Here is an 18946-nt window from a genome sequence, read left to right on the forward strand (position 1 = left end):
CAAGATTCTCACAGTATTTCACAACGCAGATAGAGCACTTTTCTGTGGAGCCACGAAGCACAGTGAGATGTTCTCCTGTTGGGATGTGGTTTCGGGGTCTGAAACTCTTCAGTTCTCCTAAAGCACGGCCTACATCACCCCATCTCCATAAACCACGTCTTCTTCTCCTCTTCCTTTCATATAAAGCGAGTAGTAGAGCACATCTCCTTTGTTTTTACATCTCGCCTGAGTGTTCGTTTGAGAACAATTTACAAATACATTCAGCTGCAAAGAAACGTTTAGCACAAAGGCTCAAAATGCCAGAGGCTGCATGTTAGGGATATTAGAAATAACTCTATTCTGTGCATTTCCCTCTGATGTCTTCTATGCATCAAGCCATATGACTTTTATATTATGTCCAAACCTGATAGCTCAAGCAAGGTGAACTCTTTTTCTGTTGTCTACATAATCATCACACGTTCACTGACAACCCAACCTGCAACCTCAGAATAAAGTGTTTCAGAATGGCTTTATATAACATCCTCGCTTCACATCCTGCACCTATGTACTGTCAAAATAAAGACATTATGTATCACGTGTTACATATTATCTGATGCTTATAGAATTTTCAAAGTAGTTTGTCATTTTGTAATATCTATACTTTCCTAAATCTACATCTCTGAAACCGCTCGTACACCTGCTGACTATCTCAGATAGCAGATGCATTCATTGCATATCGACAGAAGAGATTATGCACATATACGATCATGCTTTTGTATTTAAACAGAACGTTTGAGGTAAGAAACAGCTCGGTTCTCTCTGTATTTTTTTCTGTGCAGTTAATGTTAAGGATTTTGCAGTGTATAAGGTATCTTCAAAAATCGATTGTTTGTCAAAGACTGTGTTTTTGCTATGGAACATTATGGAATAACCTCTAGCAAAAAATTTTTTAACAAGGCGTATTCAAATTGAGGTCTGGGGACCCCCAGGGGGCCTCCAGAAGGGCCCACACTGTCCGCAGGAAATTTCAGCAGTTAAAAAAAGAAAAGAAAGAAAGAACAGAATTGTTTTGGAACAGAATTTATTGTAAAAGTGTTATCGTAGTAATAAATTTAGCTCATCAATATACATCTTGAATAATAATATGTTTCATCTAATGTTTCTTTTGGGCTTTAGTAACACAGTAAATATTACAGTAAATAACTTTATTATATGAAGGAGGTCTTTCTCAAAGGGACTGTTATATTTATTCTTAGCATTAATATGTCTGAAAGTCCCTTTTTTTTAAAAAAAGAAAATGAAATGTTTATTTTAAGTAACACAAATTTTTTTGTTTTTACGTATTGAAACACATTTTCCGATGGTTCGCTGTGCACACAGAGCTAAACTCTTTTTTAATTTTTATTTAAACAACTACTTTTTTTAAGTGACCTCGTGAAGACTATCAATCTTTTAAGAATAAGACAACAAAACACAGACAAAAAGCAATGACAGCAAATCAGAAATTCGTAACCAATTTAATCGGCATCTAAAATTAAGATTACAGAATGTGATCTGATTATTATGAGCTAATGTGAATCCTTGGCAGATTGATAGGCTCCGTTTCAATTCACAAGAATGAAATATGAACCTGAAGTTGAAGAGCCACAATCTACAGTAGCAATAAAAGATGCACATGTCTTTTTACATTTTACAAGGACACATCTTTGTAATGAATAAATATCTGTAATGTGTCTAATGTATAGTCAGATTTCAGAGCCTTTCTAGAGGACTCAAAATCAATCAATCAGTCTTTTTAGTAAACATTATCAAGATATCAGTGTTAAGAAGTTAAGAAATAGTTGGTGTTGTGTGTGAGAAACAATTGTGTCTTAGTGATGCATGAGAAGCAAGCGACATCGCTCTCTTAAAAGCATCAGGAGACTTTACAGGGGTTAAGGTCCATCAGTCTCCACCGTGTCCGTCTTCGTGCACGATTAACAGCCGTCCGAACGGCACACTCAAAAACCTGTTGCACGCCACGATTGCTGAGAGCCGAGCATTCCAGGTATCCCTTGGCACGGATCTCCTGTGCCACCTGTTTGCCCTCCGATGCCGCGGTGCAGTTGACACGATATGGGCCTATCTCACGATGGTCCGTCTGTGTGGCAACAACCAGCACAGGAACCTTCGGGAGATGTTCCCTCACTTCAGCGATCCACTTGTGCCGCAAATTATTTAACGAATTCGCATTTGCCACAGAATAGCAGAGCAAAACCACATCCGCCTGCTGATAGGACATGGGCCGGATTTGTCGGAATGTCTCATGGCCTGCTGTATCCCACAATCCCAAGCTGATCTGGACTCCATCCATGAATACATCGACGCCAGTGTTTTCATAGATCGTAGGTCTGTAGCTGTCTGGAAACGTTTCAGACGTGAATCGTACAAGAAGTGCTGTTTTACCCACCGCACAGTCCCCGACCAGGACGCATTTCACCGAGGTCTCTTCCATCCTTCTGTCGTAGTTATTGATAATAATAATGAGTGTGAAAACAAATATCAGTGGTGTCCAACAGACGATGAAGACATCCTTCTAATCACTAAGAATAAAACACTGCAAGCTACACAGCATTCTGAAGTCTCGTGGAGTTACTCCTCGGCTCTGTAATCCAGGGAAGGTTTAGGAACGGAGTTCATTATGATATTCAAGACTGAAGTCGCCCAGCTGTATCTTTACCTGCTTCATTAAAAGAACAAAGAAACACAGTTACTATTATGCAATCCAAAAACACTGATTTATATGCCATATATTTAAAAAAAAGACATTAATTCATTTTTTTTTACTCACTCTCATGTCGTTGCAAACCTGACTTTTTTCTCAATAATTTTTATTCTGCTCCATACAGTGATAGTCTATGGAGTCAGATGTCATTTGTTCTTTCTAAAAACATTCCGTGTGTTAATTAGAATAAAGACAGGTTTGGAATGACATGAGAATTCCGTATTTTTCTCATCCTGATTTTTGTGTTAATTAACATCTTTAAAATACCAAAGCAATAATACAACGCCATTCTAAGGTGTGAAATCAACACAATATCCTGCTATGCAACAGAGCACAGGCCTCAGACATCGCTTTTCCGTTTGACAACATCCCTGTTATCAGCTAAAGTCGATTACATTTTTGGCTATAGTATTGTAAAAAATGCTGTTTAACACCAAAGCGATAGCTCACTTGTTTCTGTGTTTTATAACTCTACTGGCCAATGCTGCAAAGAGCGTTTTTGACAAAACACAACCTCAAAGATGGATCTCCAAATAGCAACATGGCTGTCATGAGAGGAAAGTACACTGATGATTCAAACAGCTGCTCCAGTTAATACCACAAAACACCAAATGGTAGTGATATACAGTCAGAAAACACTTTTCGGTACAAAAACAAAAAATACTGGAAACATTGTCAGACAGAACATTCTTGATAAGCAGGCCTATAGTATTTCATACCCTATTTCTTTCCTAACATAGAAAATGTGTGATTATAAACAATTACTGTATATCCTTATTGACATCAGGATTTATAAAGTCTTGTGTGTTTCATTAAAGAAATACTATTAATATTAAAAAACCTAATCTAAATTTTGAGGACGATGGAGAAAACTCCCTTCACACACACACACACACAAACACACACGCTGTTCACAGACTCTGAAGCATTGCAAGGTATTATTAAAATACAGATTTTTGTTCATCAAAATGTCGAACAATTTATTGAAGTCCTTGTTAACCACATTATATTAATCCGAAACCAGAATATTACAAGTTTCATTTTACATTTTTTTTAAAGACGTGAAAATGTATATTTACAATTTACAAAATAATTAATTTAGATTTAAGCTGGTTAAGAACCTTATAGATAATGAACACTATACACATCAGTTCGGATTGGTGATTAATGTACGCAAGTAAAATTATATATATAAAAAACGGATTCACAGTTTAAAACTGATGCGCAGTATAATTAAAAGATGTTTTATATAGAATAAAACAACTCACCTCTTTGAACTCTTCAACCGTGAGATTCACCTGCATAGAGTTTAGCTCTTTTAATTTAATGAAACATCAGAAAGAGATCCGAGCTCAGTCCAATGCTGCTGATTTTTTCCAAACTTCAACTGTTAAACTCAGGAAACTCGAGCACCTTTGAGCACAGAGAGATAATACATGCCTTCACAGACAGAGCATACGTTGCATCCTCTAGCAGAGGGAAGTGAAGTGCGAGGCTAGGCTCTTTTCTCTGTAAAATCAAATTCCTTCAAAGCTTCCGCTGTGACGTTCTCAACATCTACAGTATGCAGTCAAGAACTCATTATGCATGAAACAGTCTAATGCAGCAAAACAAGAAAGATTTAGCCCTTTGCTCTTTGTTTGGGGTCCCTGAGACCACAGTGCTGTGTGAATGCATTTTAATCACTTTGATAGGAATCCTTATTTCCAGTTTAACTGATTTGATCATAAATCAGACACACCTTTTAGAAAGGTCTCTAAAACAGCATTGGGAAGTAGAATAACTACCAGACTTAAGTTATGAAAGTGCATGTAATTAAAGCATGATAGTTTTGTCTTTGCTGTTTTTAGATCAGCTGAAGGAATGATTCAAAGCATCCAAACCTTAGTGCATGTGCTATAGCATCAAACATTTAATAAAGAAAGAAAGTCATTGAGCGCGTCGCCCTCTGATGGAGAGGAAGTGCACTGCATTCACATCCACAGCTGCCGCTTTCATCATGGAGGAATCTGACCTTTACTCATTAAAAGAAACGTCAGCTTCTGAGCGTTCAACAAGCTGAGCTATATTTTCCCCCGCCAACGGTTTCTACTGATTCAAGGGGAAATGCAGAGAAAGAGAAACGAGGATGTAGAAAACGTTCAGCTGTGTTTTTGAGCTCCAAGCACATGCTACATGAAGCCCTATAGAGCTGTGCTGATTCAACTCCATTATAATTTCACCCGCCCAAAAAAAATCAAAGCTTGCACATTTTAAGACTTTATTGTTCCCCTTCATTTTTTTCCCCCAATAACAAAATTATACATATAAAATCTTTCAAGGTTCCAAATATACAATTTCACAAAAACATTTTTCAAGAATAAATTCTGACACATAAGAATTGTGATTTGCATAGCAGCGTTAAGATGTCTTTAAAAATACTGTGGCATCAACATTTTAAACTGGAAATATAAAAAACAAAGCGGAGCTAAAACTATATAAAATCTATCATTCTGATCTAGGATCAGTCCAAGCTGCTCACAAACAAACTAAAATGCAAAGCTGACTGAGGATCAGCATTTATATTTCCAGAAACACTATTAAATATATTTTATATAATATACCAACGCAAAGTGATGTCCCCATTTGCCACTAAATCTCTGAAAACCACATCCTAGATCTTGTAAAACTGACATTGCATTGCATTTACAAGCCGAAAGCATGGATTGAAACAATGTACAAAATCAAACAAGTACCTGAATAACAATCCACTTTTTTTCCTCTATATGGTCTGATTAGGAAAAATGTGGGGCCACTATCTATTGTGACTAGTGACCTTGGAAGGGAGCATCAACATACAGCATTCAAGAAAGTATAATCTGTATATACAGCTCAATGCTTTAAAAAAAACCACTGTAAATATGAAATACCTTGATTTTTGTGACTTTGATGCACTCTTTCAGAAAGACGTGAAAATATGCATGTAGTAAAAAGACAAAAGAAGTGTAAATACTGGCACTTTTAGTCCTCAGAGAAAACATTGAGGCAGTGGAAAGAGAGAAACTGAAGGCTAAAAGCTTCATTAAAGCAGCTCTTTGTGAAACGTGACCAGCACCAATCCGGTCTTAGGCTCGGTGTAACTGTGAGAAAGACACACAGAAATGAAGAAATCACAAAATGCACATTTAAAGACAACTGGTTCTGCAAAATACAATATCAAAATATGCCAAGTCCCTATAACGCTGCTGGCTTCTTAGCATTCACTTATAACTCATCTGTTTAGCTGTGCATTTACTGAATGAGCACTGTGCAATGTCCGAACTGATTGCACTGTATTTTACGTATTCACTGTATTTTAAGTCAAATCATTTTATATTTTTAAATGTTTTACATTTATTTTAAATAAGTATTTTTTTAAATAATTTTCAAAGTTTTTAAATTGCTTTTAAAAACTAAGTTTTTAAAACAAAGTTTTATTTTTGAGATTATTTTTCTTCATGATTATCTTACTTTTTTTTATGTAAAGCACTTTGAATTACCACTGTGTATGAAATGTGCTTTATAAATAAACTGGCCTTGCCTTGCACAATTTTAATTGTTTTAAAATGCATATAAATAAATTAAGATTTCAAAAAAGGATTTTTAAATCAACTTTAAATCTTAAAAGATGAAGAACCTTAGAAATAATCAAAACTATGTGTATCAACTTTGGCTTGCTGATCACTTTATGCTGATGAAATAACCTCATTTAGAAAAACAGACCCACTGAGACAATTGTGCATTTTTGTTAATATTTTAAATAAAAGACCAATTCTCATTGCTTAATAGCATGCATATTACTAGCACATTGGCTGTTTATAAAGCACATATTAATGCCTTATTCTGCATGAGGATATTTTAGATATCCTAAACTTAACAACTACTTTACTAACTATCAATAAGCTGCTATTTAGGTAACATTCACAGTTAGTAGCTACATAATAGTGAGAATTGTTTCTAAGCCATACCCAGCTAAATACACAAGCACGTTTAGATTTTTATGTGTGACTTAAGAGCGTTTCCAGATATTCTTAATACTTGGCAAGACCTAGAATGCGTCTAATTTCATTTTCATGCGATGGCATGACTGTTGCATGTAGTGTATCAATGCAGCATTCAGAAAGAGGGCGCTGGAAGCAGTCAGTAAACCTGTAGTGGTGCTTTTGGAGGTAGTCCAGTACAGCAGGCCGGATGCGTGCCACTCCTCCTTGGCTGTGATTGCCTCGTCCAGTGATGACTGACAGCTGAGGCGGACACAAACCCTGACTGAACTCTACAAAAGACACATGCATTAAAGAGAACACCAGAATCTGAAATCAAAACCCATACACATCCATGTGATGCATACACTACAAAAACGGTTAGTGGATCACATACCTAAATTTTTGTCGGCGAGAACCTGACTAAGATGATGGAGGGCCTCATCCACATGCAGTCCGTGGAGATCTAGAATATTCTGAGGCAGGAGTGAAGCATTCACTCGCTGGAATATCTGCATGGCTGCTCGGTGGTTCGCTTCACGCATCTTCTCCCCGTGCATGCGACCCTAAACATTTACACAAAATTGTGCATAGAATCTTTATAAATAAGAGCTATAAATCCAAGATAAGCACTGCACTCCTCATGCATTTTAAAAAACAATAACAATAACAATAGCTCATTTAGGAGAATGTTTGAAATCCCCAGCATACATTATAATCTTCATCTCTTTAACCTGTTGTGTGTAGAAACTAGCCACATCCTTGCGTCCCTGATGATGGGCTTCAGCTGCCTTGTTAAAACACTCGATCTGCTGTTGTCTCTGCAGTGTTGCCTCTGTGCGGAAGTCCTCATATTCTGGATCCTCCGAATCCTGGAAGTGTGCAGCTTCCTCCTCTCCATCTCTCTTCTTCCATCTCACCCGCTCTTTGCTCTGAGTTCTGTGCGTGGCGTTACGCTGAGGGACAGGTTCAGGAGCCACTGCGTTTCTGACCGGCCCTTCATCCAACAGAGCATGCAAAAACTGTTCGGTGTGCTCCAGAGAGTAGCTACACAAACACAAGCACAACCTTTCAGCTCGTCTTATTGTGCACAATTCCTCAGCACACATTTAAAAAAAAAAAAAAAAATTGCAGCATGCATATTACTTGCATACTGACCTTCAATCAGTATTATAAAGCATATATTAATGTCTTATTATGCATGACAATATTTTAGATTAATGGTTGTGCAGCAATTGTTCAGTGTGGACAGACATATAGCTCGCCACCAGATATGATGCTTTAAAAACTCATTAAAAACTCTAAACTATGATTAAGTAACTCTTAATTCATACCTAAATTTAATAACTACCTTACTAACTATTATATATAAGCAGCAAATTAAGAGTTTATTGAGGCACAAGTAAGAGTTAATAGTGTGAGCTGGACCTTAAAATAAAGTGTGACCAAACAAAGAATAAACTAAAAATGCCTGAACCAAGAAACCAAGGCCACATGAGAGAAAAAAAAAAAAAAAAAAAAAAACATTATCGCAAAAACTCCACACATTAGATTGTCTACTTTCTATAAATAAAACCTTATTCTGCATTATTTCTTAACTGAATATTTAGTTTGACATTATGATCTTTAAATGCATTGTGAATGCCATTTCATGCTGCAGTCATTTAATTTTAGCAGCACAGTTATCACAGGCACAGGGTTAAAGGGACAGTTCACCCAAAAATTACATTTCTGTAATCATTTACTCACCGTCATGCTGTCCCAAACTGGTATGAATAATCTTTCTTCCGTTGAGCACTAAAGAAGATATTTTGAAGAACCATTTATATTTATGGAAAAATAATACCATGGAAGTCAATGGCTGCCGTCAACTGTTTGGTAACCAACATTATACAAAATGAAAAAGAAAGAAACTCATACAGGTTTTAAACAACTTGAAGGTGACAGAATTTTTGGGTGAACTGTCCCTTTAAGAATCGGGTTTTGTTTTTCCAATGGGCTTTTCAATGTCCAGAGCCATCACTGATAAGCCCAGTGACCTACAGGTGAAATCTGATCTGAACAAATATAAAACTATTGCTAATATCACTATGTATAATATTCTCACTTGTGATCTCTGAAGATATCCCTGAGGAAAAGTCGGTCTATGGTGGGGAACGTTGAAAACAGCTGGTTCTCCTTCAGTGTGTCTGCACCATCTTTCTTATCCAGTTCCCTCCGACTTGACCTGAACTAAAACCCAAATGCAGCTCATTCTCACTGCTTACTTTCACACTTCTTGGCAGTGATTATGCATTGTGTGTGCCCGTGTGTGACAGTTACCTTCTCCATGCTGTCTTGCTTCACCTGCTCTTCAATCATGATGTCCCTCAGTGAGACAGGAGCACGGGATGCACTCCAGTGATCCATAAAAGGGATTTCTTCATGCAAACCTAATTGGTCCCTCAGCCTGCTCTGTGATTCACCCCAGTGGACAGGACCTTGATTACAATGGAGACACAAAGAGAGATAAATCAGCCAAGATGAGAAACAGTGAAAAATTATTCATAGCATGGAGTGGTTTTCACAAATTGGGTACACTTTGGTTTCTCATTACAATGTTAAAAGCAATCTTGTGCACTATATGTACTATACTATATGTACTGTATATATAAAAATATGTATATATTATCCATCTGTATGTACTCAGTGCAGCTTTTAAAATCCAAGGGAAAGATCAAACACCAGCATGTCAGAAAGAAAAACACAGAATCACTGAATTGGAAAAAGAATCAGCCCCCTCCTAAAAATTAATCAGATGCAGCTAATTACTTTCTCAAAGGCACACAAAGCCGTTCGACTTTCAACTGCGATCAGCTGTGCTTATTTTGATTAGCTCTGCATGAAAAGAGCTTTTACTGGAGCATTTGACAAAGAGAGGTCATTGTGTGCATGTTACAACAAAATCATTAATTCTCCACAAATGTGGCTTGTTTTGGAGGGTTGCAAGAAAAATGGAAAATCCTCAAGTAAGACTACATGCAGTCAGACTGAGCTTTGGCAAAACACACCTTGAAGATTAATGATGCATTATTTGGCCTCAACACCGATCGATATATCTGTCTGAAATCCAATCCAACTCAACATCCAAATAACAGGATTCCTGCAGCTGGTGATGTCCTGTTCTGGGGACTGGAGCATGAGTCAAAATACTGAGGGAAATCTGCCAGAAAGTTGCCAATGACCCAAAGAACACAGCAAAACTGACAAACACTGGTGAATGTCCTTGCATGGCCTCATCAGAGCCCAGACTTAAACCCCACTGAAAATCTGTGGAATGACCTGAAAACGTCTCACAATCAAATTGAACTGAACTAGAGCAGTTCTGCAAAGAAGAGTGGGCAAAAACTGCAAAGTCTGATGTGTAAAGATTGTAGAGATAAATCCCAACAGACTGAAGGCTGTAATTAAAGCAAAAGATGCTTCAACAGAATACTGACCCCGAGGGGCTGATCCCTTTTCCAACTCAGTGACTGTATTTTTATTTATTTTTTTGGTGTTATATCTTTCACTTGGATGTAATACCCGCTGTAAATCAGTATTTCCTCAGTGTTTGTGTGTATTGAGAGAATAAGCGCTCTTACTCTCTTGCATTAGTTGATAGGACAGAGCTGCTTGTCTTTGCTTCTCCTGCCAAAGACAACAGACCCCAGGTAAGTTTTACACCAATTCAGATAACAAAATAAATCACAATATAATCAAATAATGAAAAAATTGAAATAAAAACATGTGCAGCTTTTCGGAGGTTACTGTAAAACATATTATCAAAATATCACACTTGGATAGTTTCCTTCCATTTCTGGTGCAGCAGTTTGGCCAAGTTCAGGTCTATCTGCACGGCACAGTCATCTGAAGAAAACGCACCTGCAACAATATGGATTTTTTTAAATAAAGATTTTACAACAATTTTATGAGTGTGAATGAGGATCAAAGTGTTTTTTTCATTTTATTTCAAAGTAAGAGCTTTTCATATCACTGTATTAGTGATATTCATATACTGTAATTAGACTACCTTCAAGCTGAAATATTACTTTTTAATGGGCTTTTAATGGGAACACAATAGTTTAGTGCAGTTGTTCTCAATTGGTCCTGATGGCAGTTTTGCTCTAATAGTATAGGAAAAAACAATGCCTACTGGAAAATTATAAAATGAAACTAACCACAGACTGTGGGTCTGATCAAATTTTACAGTATTTTGTAGCAAATTCATCTGTCATTTGGCAGAAGGAAGCAAAATTGGGGAAATTTCATCAAGGGTAGGTCATGTAAAAACCATGGACAAAACTCCATGGTTTTGTCCATATTGAATATTGAAAAAAACAATGTTTTTGGCTTTGTATTGACACTTCATGTCACTGGAATGAATGACTGAATCATTTATTTGACTTATTGATTCAATGTTTTATTACCTGGACTGACCCCAACGGGTCCAAAAAGCTCAGAAAGCTGCAATGCAAGTTCAGTCGGAAGTTTCAGCTCCAAGGTTTGGATATCCATTGAATTTGGCTCTCTTCCCTTTCTCTCTCTTTCTCGTTCCTTCCTCTCCTCCTCCTCCTCTTTTCGCTCCATTTCATCAACCTGACACAGCAGTAAATGAGTTATGGCATTCACCTCTGCTCTTGTCTCCTCATGCTCTTCTTCTTCCTCCTCTTCGCTCCCTTCCTTCAATACTCCCTCCGGGCACTGGACAACATTCTCACATTGCGTCTCTAATGCCTCTTCCAGCCCAGGACCTGTTTTATCTGGCTGTTCCTCATTTGCTGCTGTAACCTCCAGTTGTACTTTAGTGCCTTCGATCGCAAAGGACGTTTCGGGCTCACATTTTTTCATGGTCATGCTCGCTTCATCCGATCCTTCAGCTTTGCTTTGTGAACTCAGACCTGGACTCCAATCATCATCAGCTTGGCTAACATCACTAAAGATAGATTCCTGAAACTTGGGACTGATGCTATTTGCTGAAATGTTGCTAGAGTCAATTTCTGAGCCCATCACGGTTTCTAATGGGTTTATAGATGGTTCACATGACTCTTCCTCAGGAACCAAAGACCCCATGTCATTGCCCTCGCCATCTTCCTCATCTACTTTATACAGTCGCTCTCCAGAATCTAGTAACATGTTAGTTGTAAACTCAATATCTCGATGGCACTTCTCATAAAGGTCCTGCAGAATATCCATCGAGACACTTCTGAAATGGCGACTCAGAATCTCCAGGTTTTCCTTTTTAGAGTTAGTTTCTCTAAAGTCGTTCTCTTCCACCTGAGAACCCTTCTCATGGACCACACGATACGGCACTCCCCGTTGGAAGGCAGACTGGTCTTCATTTGTTTTTGGGTTGAAACGCAAAGAGTTTCCCTCCAAAACAAACACACCGCTACTAGAGAAGTCAGAGTCTAACTCTGAACACGTCTGCTGGTCAATTCTCCAAAGCAAGGCAAAGTCCTGAGGTTGTGTTTGGGTCGAGGCACAGGAACATAACAGCACAGGTAATGAAGGAGGTTCTCCTGTAAGTGCGAGATCAGTGGGAACATGCAAAATAACTGGAGATTCTGAGCTAGGCGATGTAGGACTTTGATTTGTAAAGGTAAGTGCCAGTTTACAAGATTTCCCAACTCTCCGACTAATCCCTCTCCGTCTCTCCAGACTGCTTTCTGAATCTCCGACAACCTTTGAACACAGAGATTCTGGGACATTTGGGCTCAATCTGCATTTCTCTTCTGACAACACACTGTCCTCCTGCTGAACCTCATCCTGTGTGCCCTTCTCAACACACACTGGGGGGGCCTGCTCAGTTGGGTCTGCTCTCGATTTCGAAGGACTTGAAGAATCCTTGCTTGGGTCAGTGCACTCTGAGAACGTTCTCTCCAGCACACAGTCAGGGAGCTCAGGCCAAACCACAGTCTCCAAGTTCAAGGTACCCTCTTTTCCACCAAAGGAAGGGGAATGCAGAGTAGCCTGTTTACTTGCAGAGTTCATTCCACCTTGCAGTAGATCAACAAGTTTTTGAAATTCAACTATCTTCAGCTTCTCGGTATCGGACTGCTTGTCTTCATCAGCAGAAGCGTTATCTTTGTGTTCAACAACACTGGATTCCAGAACAGTGTTATTTCTTGAATTTTTACGTCTTCCTTGACGTTGTCCTTGAGACTCCATTGGCCAGTCCCCTACAAAATCCAACAGCTCTGGTCTTACTCCTTTCTCTTCAGAAAGAGACTCGACTTCACATCCCTCCTCCTTATCTTGCCCTGAGGAATCAATCCTGGGGTCAAAGTTCACAGGTTGGTCCACGGCACTAGCTCCAAGGGCATTTCTGTCTCTTCCTCTGTCCCTTCTCACACGCTGAGCAATGGACTCTGAAAATGCCACGGGCAACTCCCGAAACGTTTCATGTGCTGACGCTACAAATTCTTCAGTTGTCCCGCAACTCAAATTTCCCAATTCTTTTTCCGTGTCCACAAGGCAGGCATCTAGCTCTAAGTCTAACGCTTCGGCATCAAGCAGATCTGACAGAGGTGTTCCAGACCCTTCCAGAAGGGTTTCCTTGGAACTGTAGGAGCTTATTTCACTTTCGTCCTCACCTGCAGATATTGTACTGTAAGTCTGGCTAACAGAGGACACATCGGGGAAAGATGAGGAAAGGTTTGTGTTTAGTTTGCTCAACCCAGAGTCACCAACAAGATCAGGATGGCTGAGACAAGGGGGTAAAGATCGCCTGAAGGGAATAAGAGAAATACAAAAAAAATGTATTAACACTCAAATTCTCCTCTACAGTTTGTGACCACCATGTCCTGCTGCTTGTGTTTAAAGCACAACACAAATACTGTAAAGTGTTTATAATGCATATACTCACTGGGGTTGCTCAGTCTCTGTTTGGGTCAAATCCACAACACTTGGCACCTTTTCCGGTCTTTGTGAATTCATGATGCTCTGGACAGAGACAAATCTGTCGTACCTTTCTAATATGCGTCGGATCTTTTCTTTTGATACTTGATGCCTTGTGCGCCTTCATAAAGAGGGCAAAACAGAAACAGTTTATGAATCTGCAACAAAGAATAGTTATTTCTAGTTTGTGGTTATGTTTGACATACTTCTCCAGCTCTCTGGGTTTAGTTTTCCACCAGGTATCTGGCTCACGAAACAACACCCTATATCTGTGTTTTTGTGCCTAGAAGAAAATAAAAGAAGACCAACAATCAGCACAATGGCCTTTTTATGAATCTGTTTGTGTGCACACAGTCAAGTGTGGAATATTTTAAAGTTAAACCAATGAATAATATATATAGCAATGTATAATTGTGTGGTATGACATACGTATTCATAACAATACAACACGTACAATATAGACACGGTTTGATATGAAACATTAATAACTTGCTTACCATAGAAACATATGGTTTCATCTCCCAACATTGCATATTGGTGTTGTCTATTATGATGGGTGACTGGCCTTTTTCAAAAGCCTCTTTTGCTGAAATGTTGATCACCACAAAGAAATTGCAGAATGATTATATAAAGACTAAAGATGAAGTGTGTAATTTAACGTGCTATCAGTCGAATAGCTTAAATAATAATGTCTGTTTGTATTAGTAGTACTATATTTCACCAAAACAAACCCTTAACCAAAAGGATCACATGACTATCTTGATAGCCCCGCCCCCAAACACATTTATGCAGCACAGGCACCTCCCCCATCACGAGTGGACACGCCCCTTATTGATGATTGGCTACATGAGTGTTCCAATGCTCTGTCTGTTCCCCTTTCAACAGTGTTTATTAGAAATCACTCATTGCAGCTTTTAATAATTTAACACAAAGTGCAATAACTGCTATTAATTGTACACACCAGACATTTTGCTTTGGTTTGAGCTTAACAGGCCTGTAATACTCACCTCTCTGGTGATTCCACTCATGGGCATCTCCTAGTAAATGGGGCTCATAATGGTACTCTCCATTTCGAGTAAAATAAGCATCAGTGCTTAAAACAACCCCTCCAGGGTTCTGCGCCAACATAGCACTGGACAACAGAGATAGACAAATATATATCTACGAAGTTACCCTACAGAGTGGTCAGAGTAATTCTGAAACTTCACTAAAAAAAGCTTCAACATGGTTTCTTTGGTTTTGTAATGCAATACAATACAATACCATATTTGACCATGGACCACAAAACCAGTCCTAAGGGTAATTTGTTTTTAAAATGTAGGTTTGTATTTCTGAAAGCTGAATACATAGGCTTTCCATTAATGTTTGGTTCGTTATGACAGGATATTATTTGACAGAGATATGAAAACCTGGAATCTGAGTGTGCAAAAAAATCTAAATATTGAGAAAATCATCTTTAAAGTTGTCTACATGAAGTTCTTAGCGATGCATGTTACTAATAAAAAATTAAGTTTTTATATATTTACAGTAGGAAATTTACAAAATATCTTCATGGAACATGATCTTTACATAATATCCTAATGATTTTTGGCATAAAAGAAAAATCTATCATTTTGACCCATACAAAGTGTTGTTGGCTATTGCTACAAATATCCCCCCAGCGACTCAAGACTGCTTTTGTGCTCCAGAGTCACTTATAATTAAAAAAGCTTTATCAAAATCATCAAAATAAGAAAATTTGACACCACCACATGGCAAACGTCCCACCCATGAAGCGTTACCAAAGAACAATCCATCTAAGATTTTCTTAAGACACCAAAAAAAGAAAGGATCTCCTATGCTATTCCATCTCTTTTCAACAGAATAACACACATCCCAGATTTCCACATACTTGGCAAGGGTGGTTTTGCCAGATCCAGGAGCCCCTCGGAGTAACACCAACACCTGCCCTTCTAATCTGAGCCTGTTCCTGGAGGGCAGAGTCCATGATTTCGGTACAGCTGGAGGAGCTTGTCTGATAGGTGCATGAGCCAACCATTGAGCAGCAGGGAGGGCATTAGAGCCCCATGCTGTGGAGTTAGGAATAACAGGTGTAATGAACGCCGGCCTCACAGCACGGGGATGAAACTCGGCAGCATGAGTGTTCCAGAACATGGCAGGTGTGCTGAGAGCTTCTTCTTGTTCTGGTCTACAGTACACCTGAAAGGCTGAGGGTCTCGGTTCAGTAGAGCTGGCTTCCAGTGTCAGGTGACTGAAGTCAAGAGATATGGCTTTGGTCTCCGGGATATGATCCACACCAAAACTTAATTCATTCACTGGTGAACTACCACTGCAGGCCTCACTGAGCCCGGGATCTGGTGCAGTCTGAGGAGCTGGAAGCTGGGATGAGGAGAGTGGGAACATCAGAGGATGCGAGCTGGGTTGAGTCTGCTGTGCCGTCAACGTTTGAAGTTCCTGATCTAAGAGAGCATCGAACTCTTCTGTCAGGAGGGTTTCAGTAGGATTGAGCTCCGGATGTAATGCAGGCTGGTTTGAAAAGACGAAGCTCTGTGATGGGGCTCGGTCCTCAGCAGCGTCTGAAAGCTCCAAAAGAGAATCCATTGCATTGTCCACTAATACAGAAAGATGAAAAAGAAAAATATACATATATTAAAATGTGTGCACTATTTAAGGACATTGTGAAATATTATTACCATTTAAATAATAATAGAAATTTTTTTTTTTGTGATGGCAAAACTTAATTTTCAGTAGCCATTGCTCTTTAGTGACACATGAACCATTTTTCATTCAACTTCAGAAGTTTGGGATGAGTAAGATTTAAAACTAATAAATAAAATAATGAATACTTTCAGCAAGGATGCATTCAGTTGTTAGTTAAGGCAATTATAATGGTACTAAATATTTCAATTATGTTGTTTTTAAGCTTTTAATTAATCAAATAATCCTGAAACAATTTATTTAAAATAGTATGCAGCAGAAACTATCCAATAAAAGTCATTTTTATTAATTGAGCACCATATCAGGATGATTTCTGAAGACTGAAATAATGGCTTCTATAACATCAAGATTCAATTAAACTGAAAATAAGATTGCAATGATAAACAGCTATTTTAGATTGCAATGATATTTCACAGTATTACTGTTTGTGCTGTATTCCTGATTATATAAATGTAGCGTGGTGAGATTGACATGCATTTCAATAACATAAAAAAACTTCATTATAACACTCTTTTAGTGGGTAATTTTTCATTTTAAGAATGTACGTTCATACTCAATATAATTCTAACACACTGAAACAAAATACTTCTTAGCAATTTTACACTAACACATTTTAAGTTATTTTAACTGCTACTGCTCTGTACAATATACTTACTATTGTACTTAACACTCATAAAGAAAATATAAGCTAATATTACAATAATTATATTTAATTTCACAATCAGAATTAAGTCAAATCTACTTAATTAACTTAAGTAAATAAAACAAAGAAAAATTTTTTTTTAGCTTGGCCAGTTAAAATTGGCATAATTTTTACTTAGTCAAAGCTAACTTGGCAATACTTTAATTTTTTCTCATTTTACCACCTAATTAAACCATGCTTTTAATGTGTATGTTACTAAATACACATTTAAGTAAATAATACAACAGATATCATGTAGACACAATATCTACATAATTGGTAAAGCAGCACTCATCCCAACAAAGAGACTTCATTCAGTACTTGGTACAAAAATACACAACGACAGGTTGATTTTTAGAGTAGAACTTGAACTCCAGATGTAACAAAATTGCAAGTTACTAAACCTAACAACAAAAGCAATGATAAAACAGTGTGGGGAAAGAAAAAAAATCAACCTTATTAATCTTTCATGGCACAGTGCATGATGAAAACACCAGTATCAGAAATGCAGAGGTTTTACTTCATTTTATAAAAAATGCTATTTAAGCTTTAAATAGATTACTAATATTGAATTTATAGTCTGAACTTACTTTTTGCATTTAGAATTACAAATGCTTTCTGTAGTATTTACTTTACCAAAACATAATTTTTACCAGTGTAACTTATATAGAAAATATAATAGGATCAAGTAGGTGCATAATAGCTTTTGGTACATGTAGCTGGTTTAGGAAGACCATTAGAAGACCCAAGATGATCTCTTACCAGGAATAAACCTTCTGCTAGGTAAAGGTGGGAAAGCTGGCTTTGGGTTAGTTATAGAAACCTTATGCATGTCCCCAAACAATAACAGCTTATCATAAATGTCTTATTGGACTGTGTCTTGCAATGTCAGACACTTGCTAAAATCACAGCCAGTGTCCTACCTTTAAAATCAGCCTCTGAAAGCAGCATGTAAATGACATCCGGGTCCAGATGTGAGAACATCTCCTGCATGCTCTGGACGATTTCGTCACGGTTTTGAGATTCCAGCTGAGGAATCTCATTCTTCCTTTTCTTTGGCATTCTGCTGTGACACCGACCGCGAATCCACTGTTTAGAAGTTAAACCACAGGAAGTAAAAGTGTAAGTAAACCAAAAGAAAAACAACAACTTCTGGTGTTTATTGGCGGTTGCTAACGTAATATGTTGGTGCACTACCGCCATCCACTGGACTGGAGGATATTTGTTTGATGAAAAAAATACATCAATCCAAGCAAAACATAAACTAGATAATATACTTTTTTTAATTGAGTTCAAATTAGCTTTATTGAAATGACTTGCACAGTATTATCAAGTCATTGTACAGTAGATGAATAAGGAATAAACGATTATATAATACAAAAACAAAACATTTACAATAATTAAGTAAGTACATACATATAAGTATACTTACATTTTATATAACCCTCTATGGTACGGAGTTGCCATATGACTAGAAATAATTTTGACTAATTTATTTGTTATACTGAAATTTTTTTGCACCATGCGAATTAAAAAAGGCAGTTGCAATATTGTATTCTTTTTTATTGAGTGTATTTCCCCATTGTGAATTTGTATAGGTAATAGCATCAATAATAAGACTGCAAGTTTTTAGTAGGCTATAGTTGTATTTATGTATAAATTACAAAATTACTTATTCTTTACAGAGAATGAATACAGCAATATTTAGTGGAAAGGCCAATAGGAAAGGGAAAAAAGGGAAAACAATCATGATATTATCCATCTGAAACATTTACAGCACTATCAAAAACAGTAGTATTTAACACTAGAACACAGAATGGTTACAGAATGAAATTAAATATGCAAACACTGGCCATGAATATTAATTATATTCTTCAAGTTAAATAA

At 37.5% G+C, this 18946-nt stretch overlaps 2 protein-coding genes across 3 annotated transcripts; both read right to left on the reverse strand.

Annotated features, from left to right (window-relative positions):
* Positions 1–1477: 1477 nt before the first annotated feature.
* Positions 1478–4235, reverse strand: LOC127956346 (rho-related GTP-binding protein RhoH). 2 transcript variants are annotated; one of them, XM_052554288.1, is made up of 2 exons: positions 4012–4235; positions 1478–2698 (listed from the first exon to the last, which is right to left on the reverse strand). In XM_052554288.1, exon 2 carries the CDS (start codon positions 2471–2473, stop codon positions 1895–1897), a length of 579 nt encoding a protein of 192 aa, XP_052410248.1. In that variant the 5' UTR covers positions 2474–2698; positions 4012–4235; the 3' UTR covers positions 1478–1894. The 2 variants fall into 2 exon arrangements, with proteins under 2 accessions (XP_052410248.1, XP_052410185.1); XM_052554225.1 differs by having other exon boundaries at positions 1478–2701.
* Positions 4236–4986: 751 nt separating this feature from the next.
* LOC127956257 (NEDD4-binding protein 2) lies at positions 4987–18211 on the reverse strand. Its single transcript, XM_052554124.1, has 15 exons — positions 17983–18211; positions 15551–16271; positions 14667–14791; positions 14157–14245; positions 13866–13942; positions 13628–13780; positions 11190–13489; positions 10559–10644; positions 10365–10410; positions 9064–9221; positions 8849–8973; positions 7476–7788; positions 7139–7307; positions 6911–7034; positions 4987–5862 (listed from the first exon to the last, which is right to left on the reverse strand). The coding sequence occupies exons 1-15, from the start codon at positions 18119–18121 to the stop codon at positions 5805–5807; spliced, it is 4683 nt and encodes a 1560-aa protein (XP_052410084.1). The 5' UTR covers positions 18122–18211; the 3' UTR covers positions 4987–5804.
* Positions 18212–18946: the final 735 nt, after the last annotated feature.

This window comes from Carassius gibelio, chromosome A1 (assembly GCF_023724105.1).
Source record: "Carassius gibelio isolate Cgi1373 ecotype wild population from Czech Republic chromosome A1, carGib1.2-hapl.c, whole genome shotgun sequence".
NCBI lineage: Eukaryota > Metazoa > Chordata > Actinopteri > Cypriniformes > Cyprinidae > Carassius > Carassius gibelio.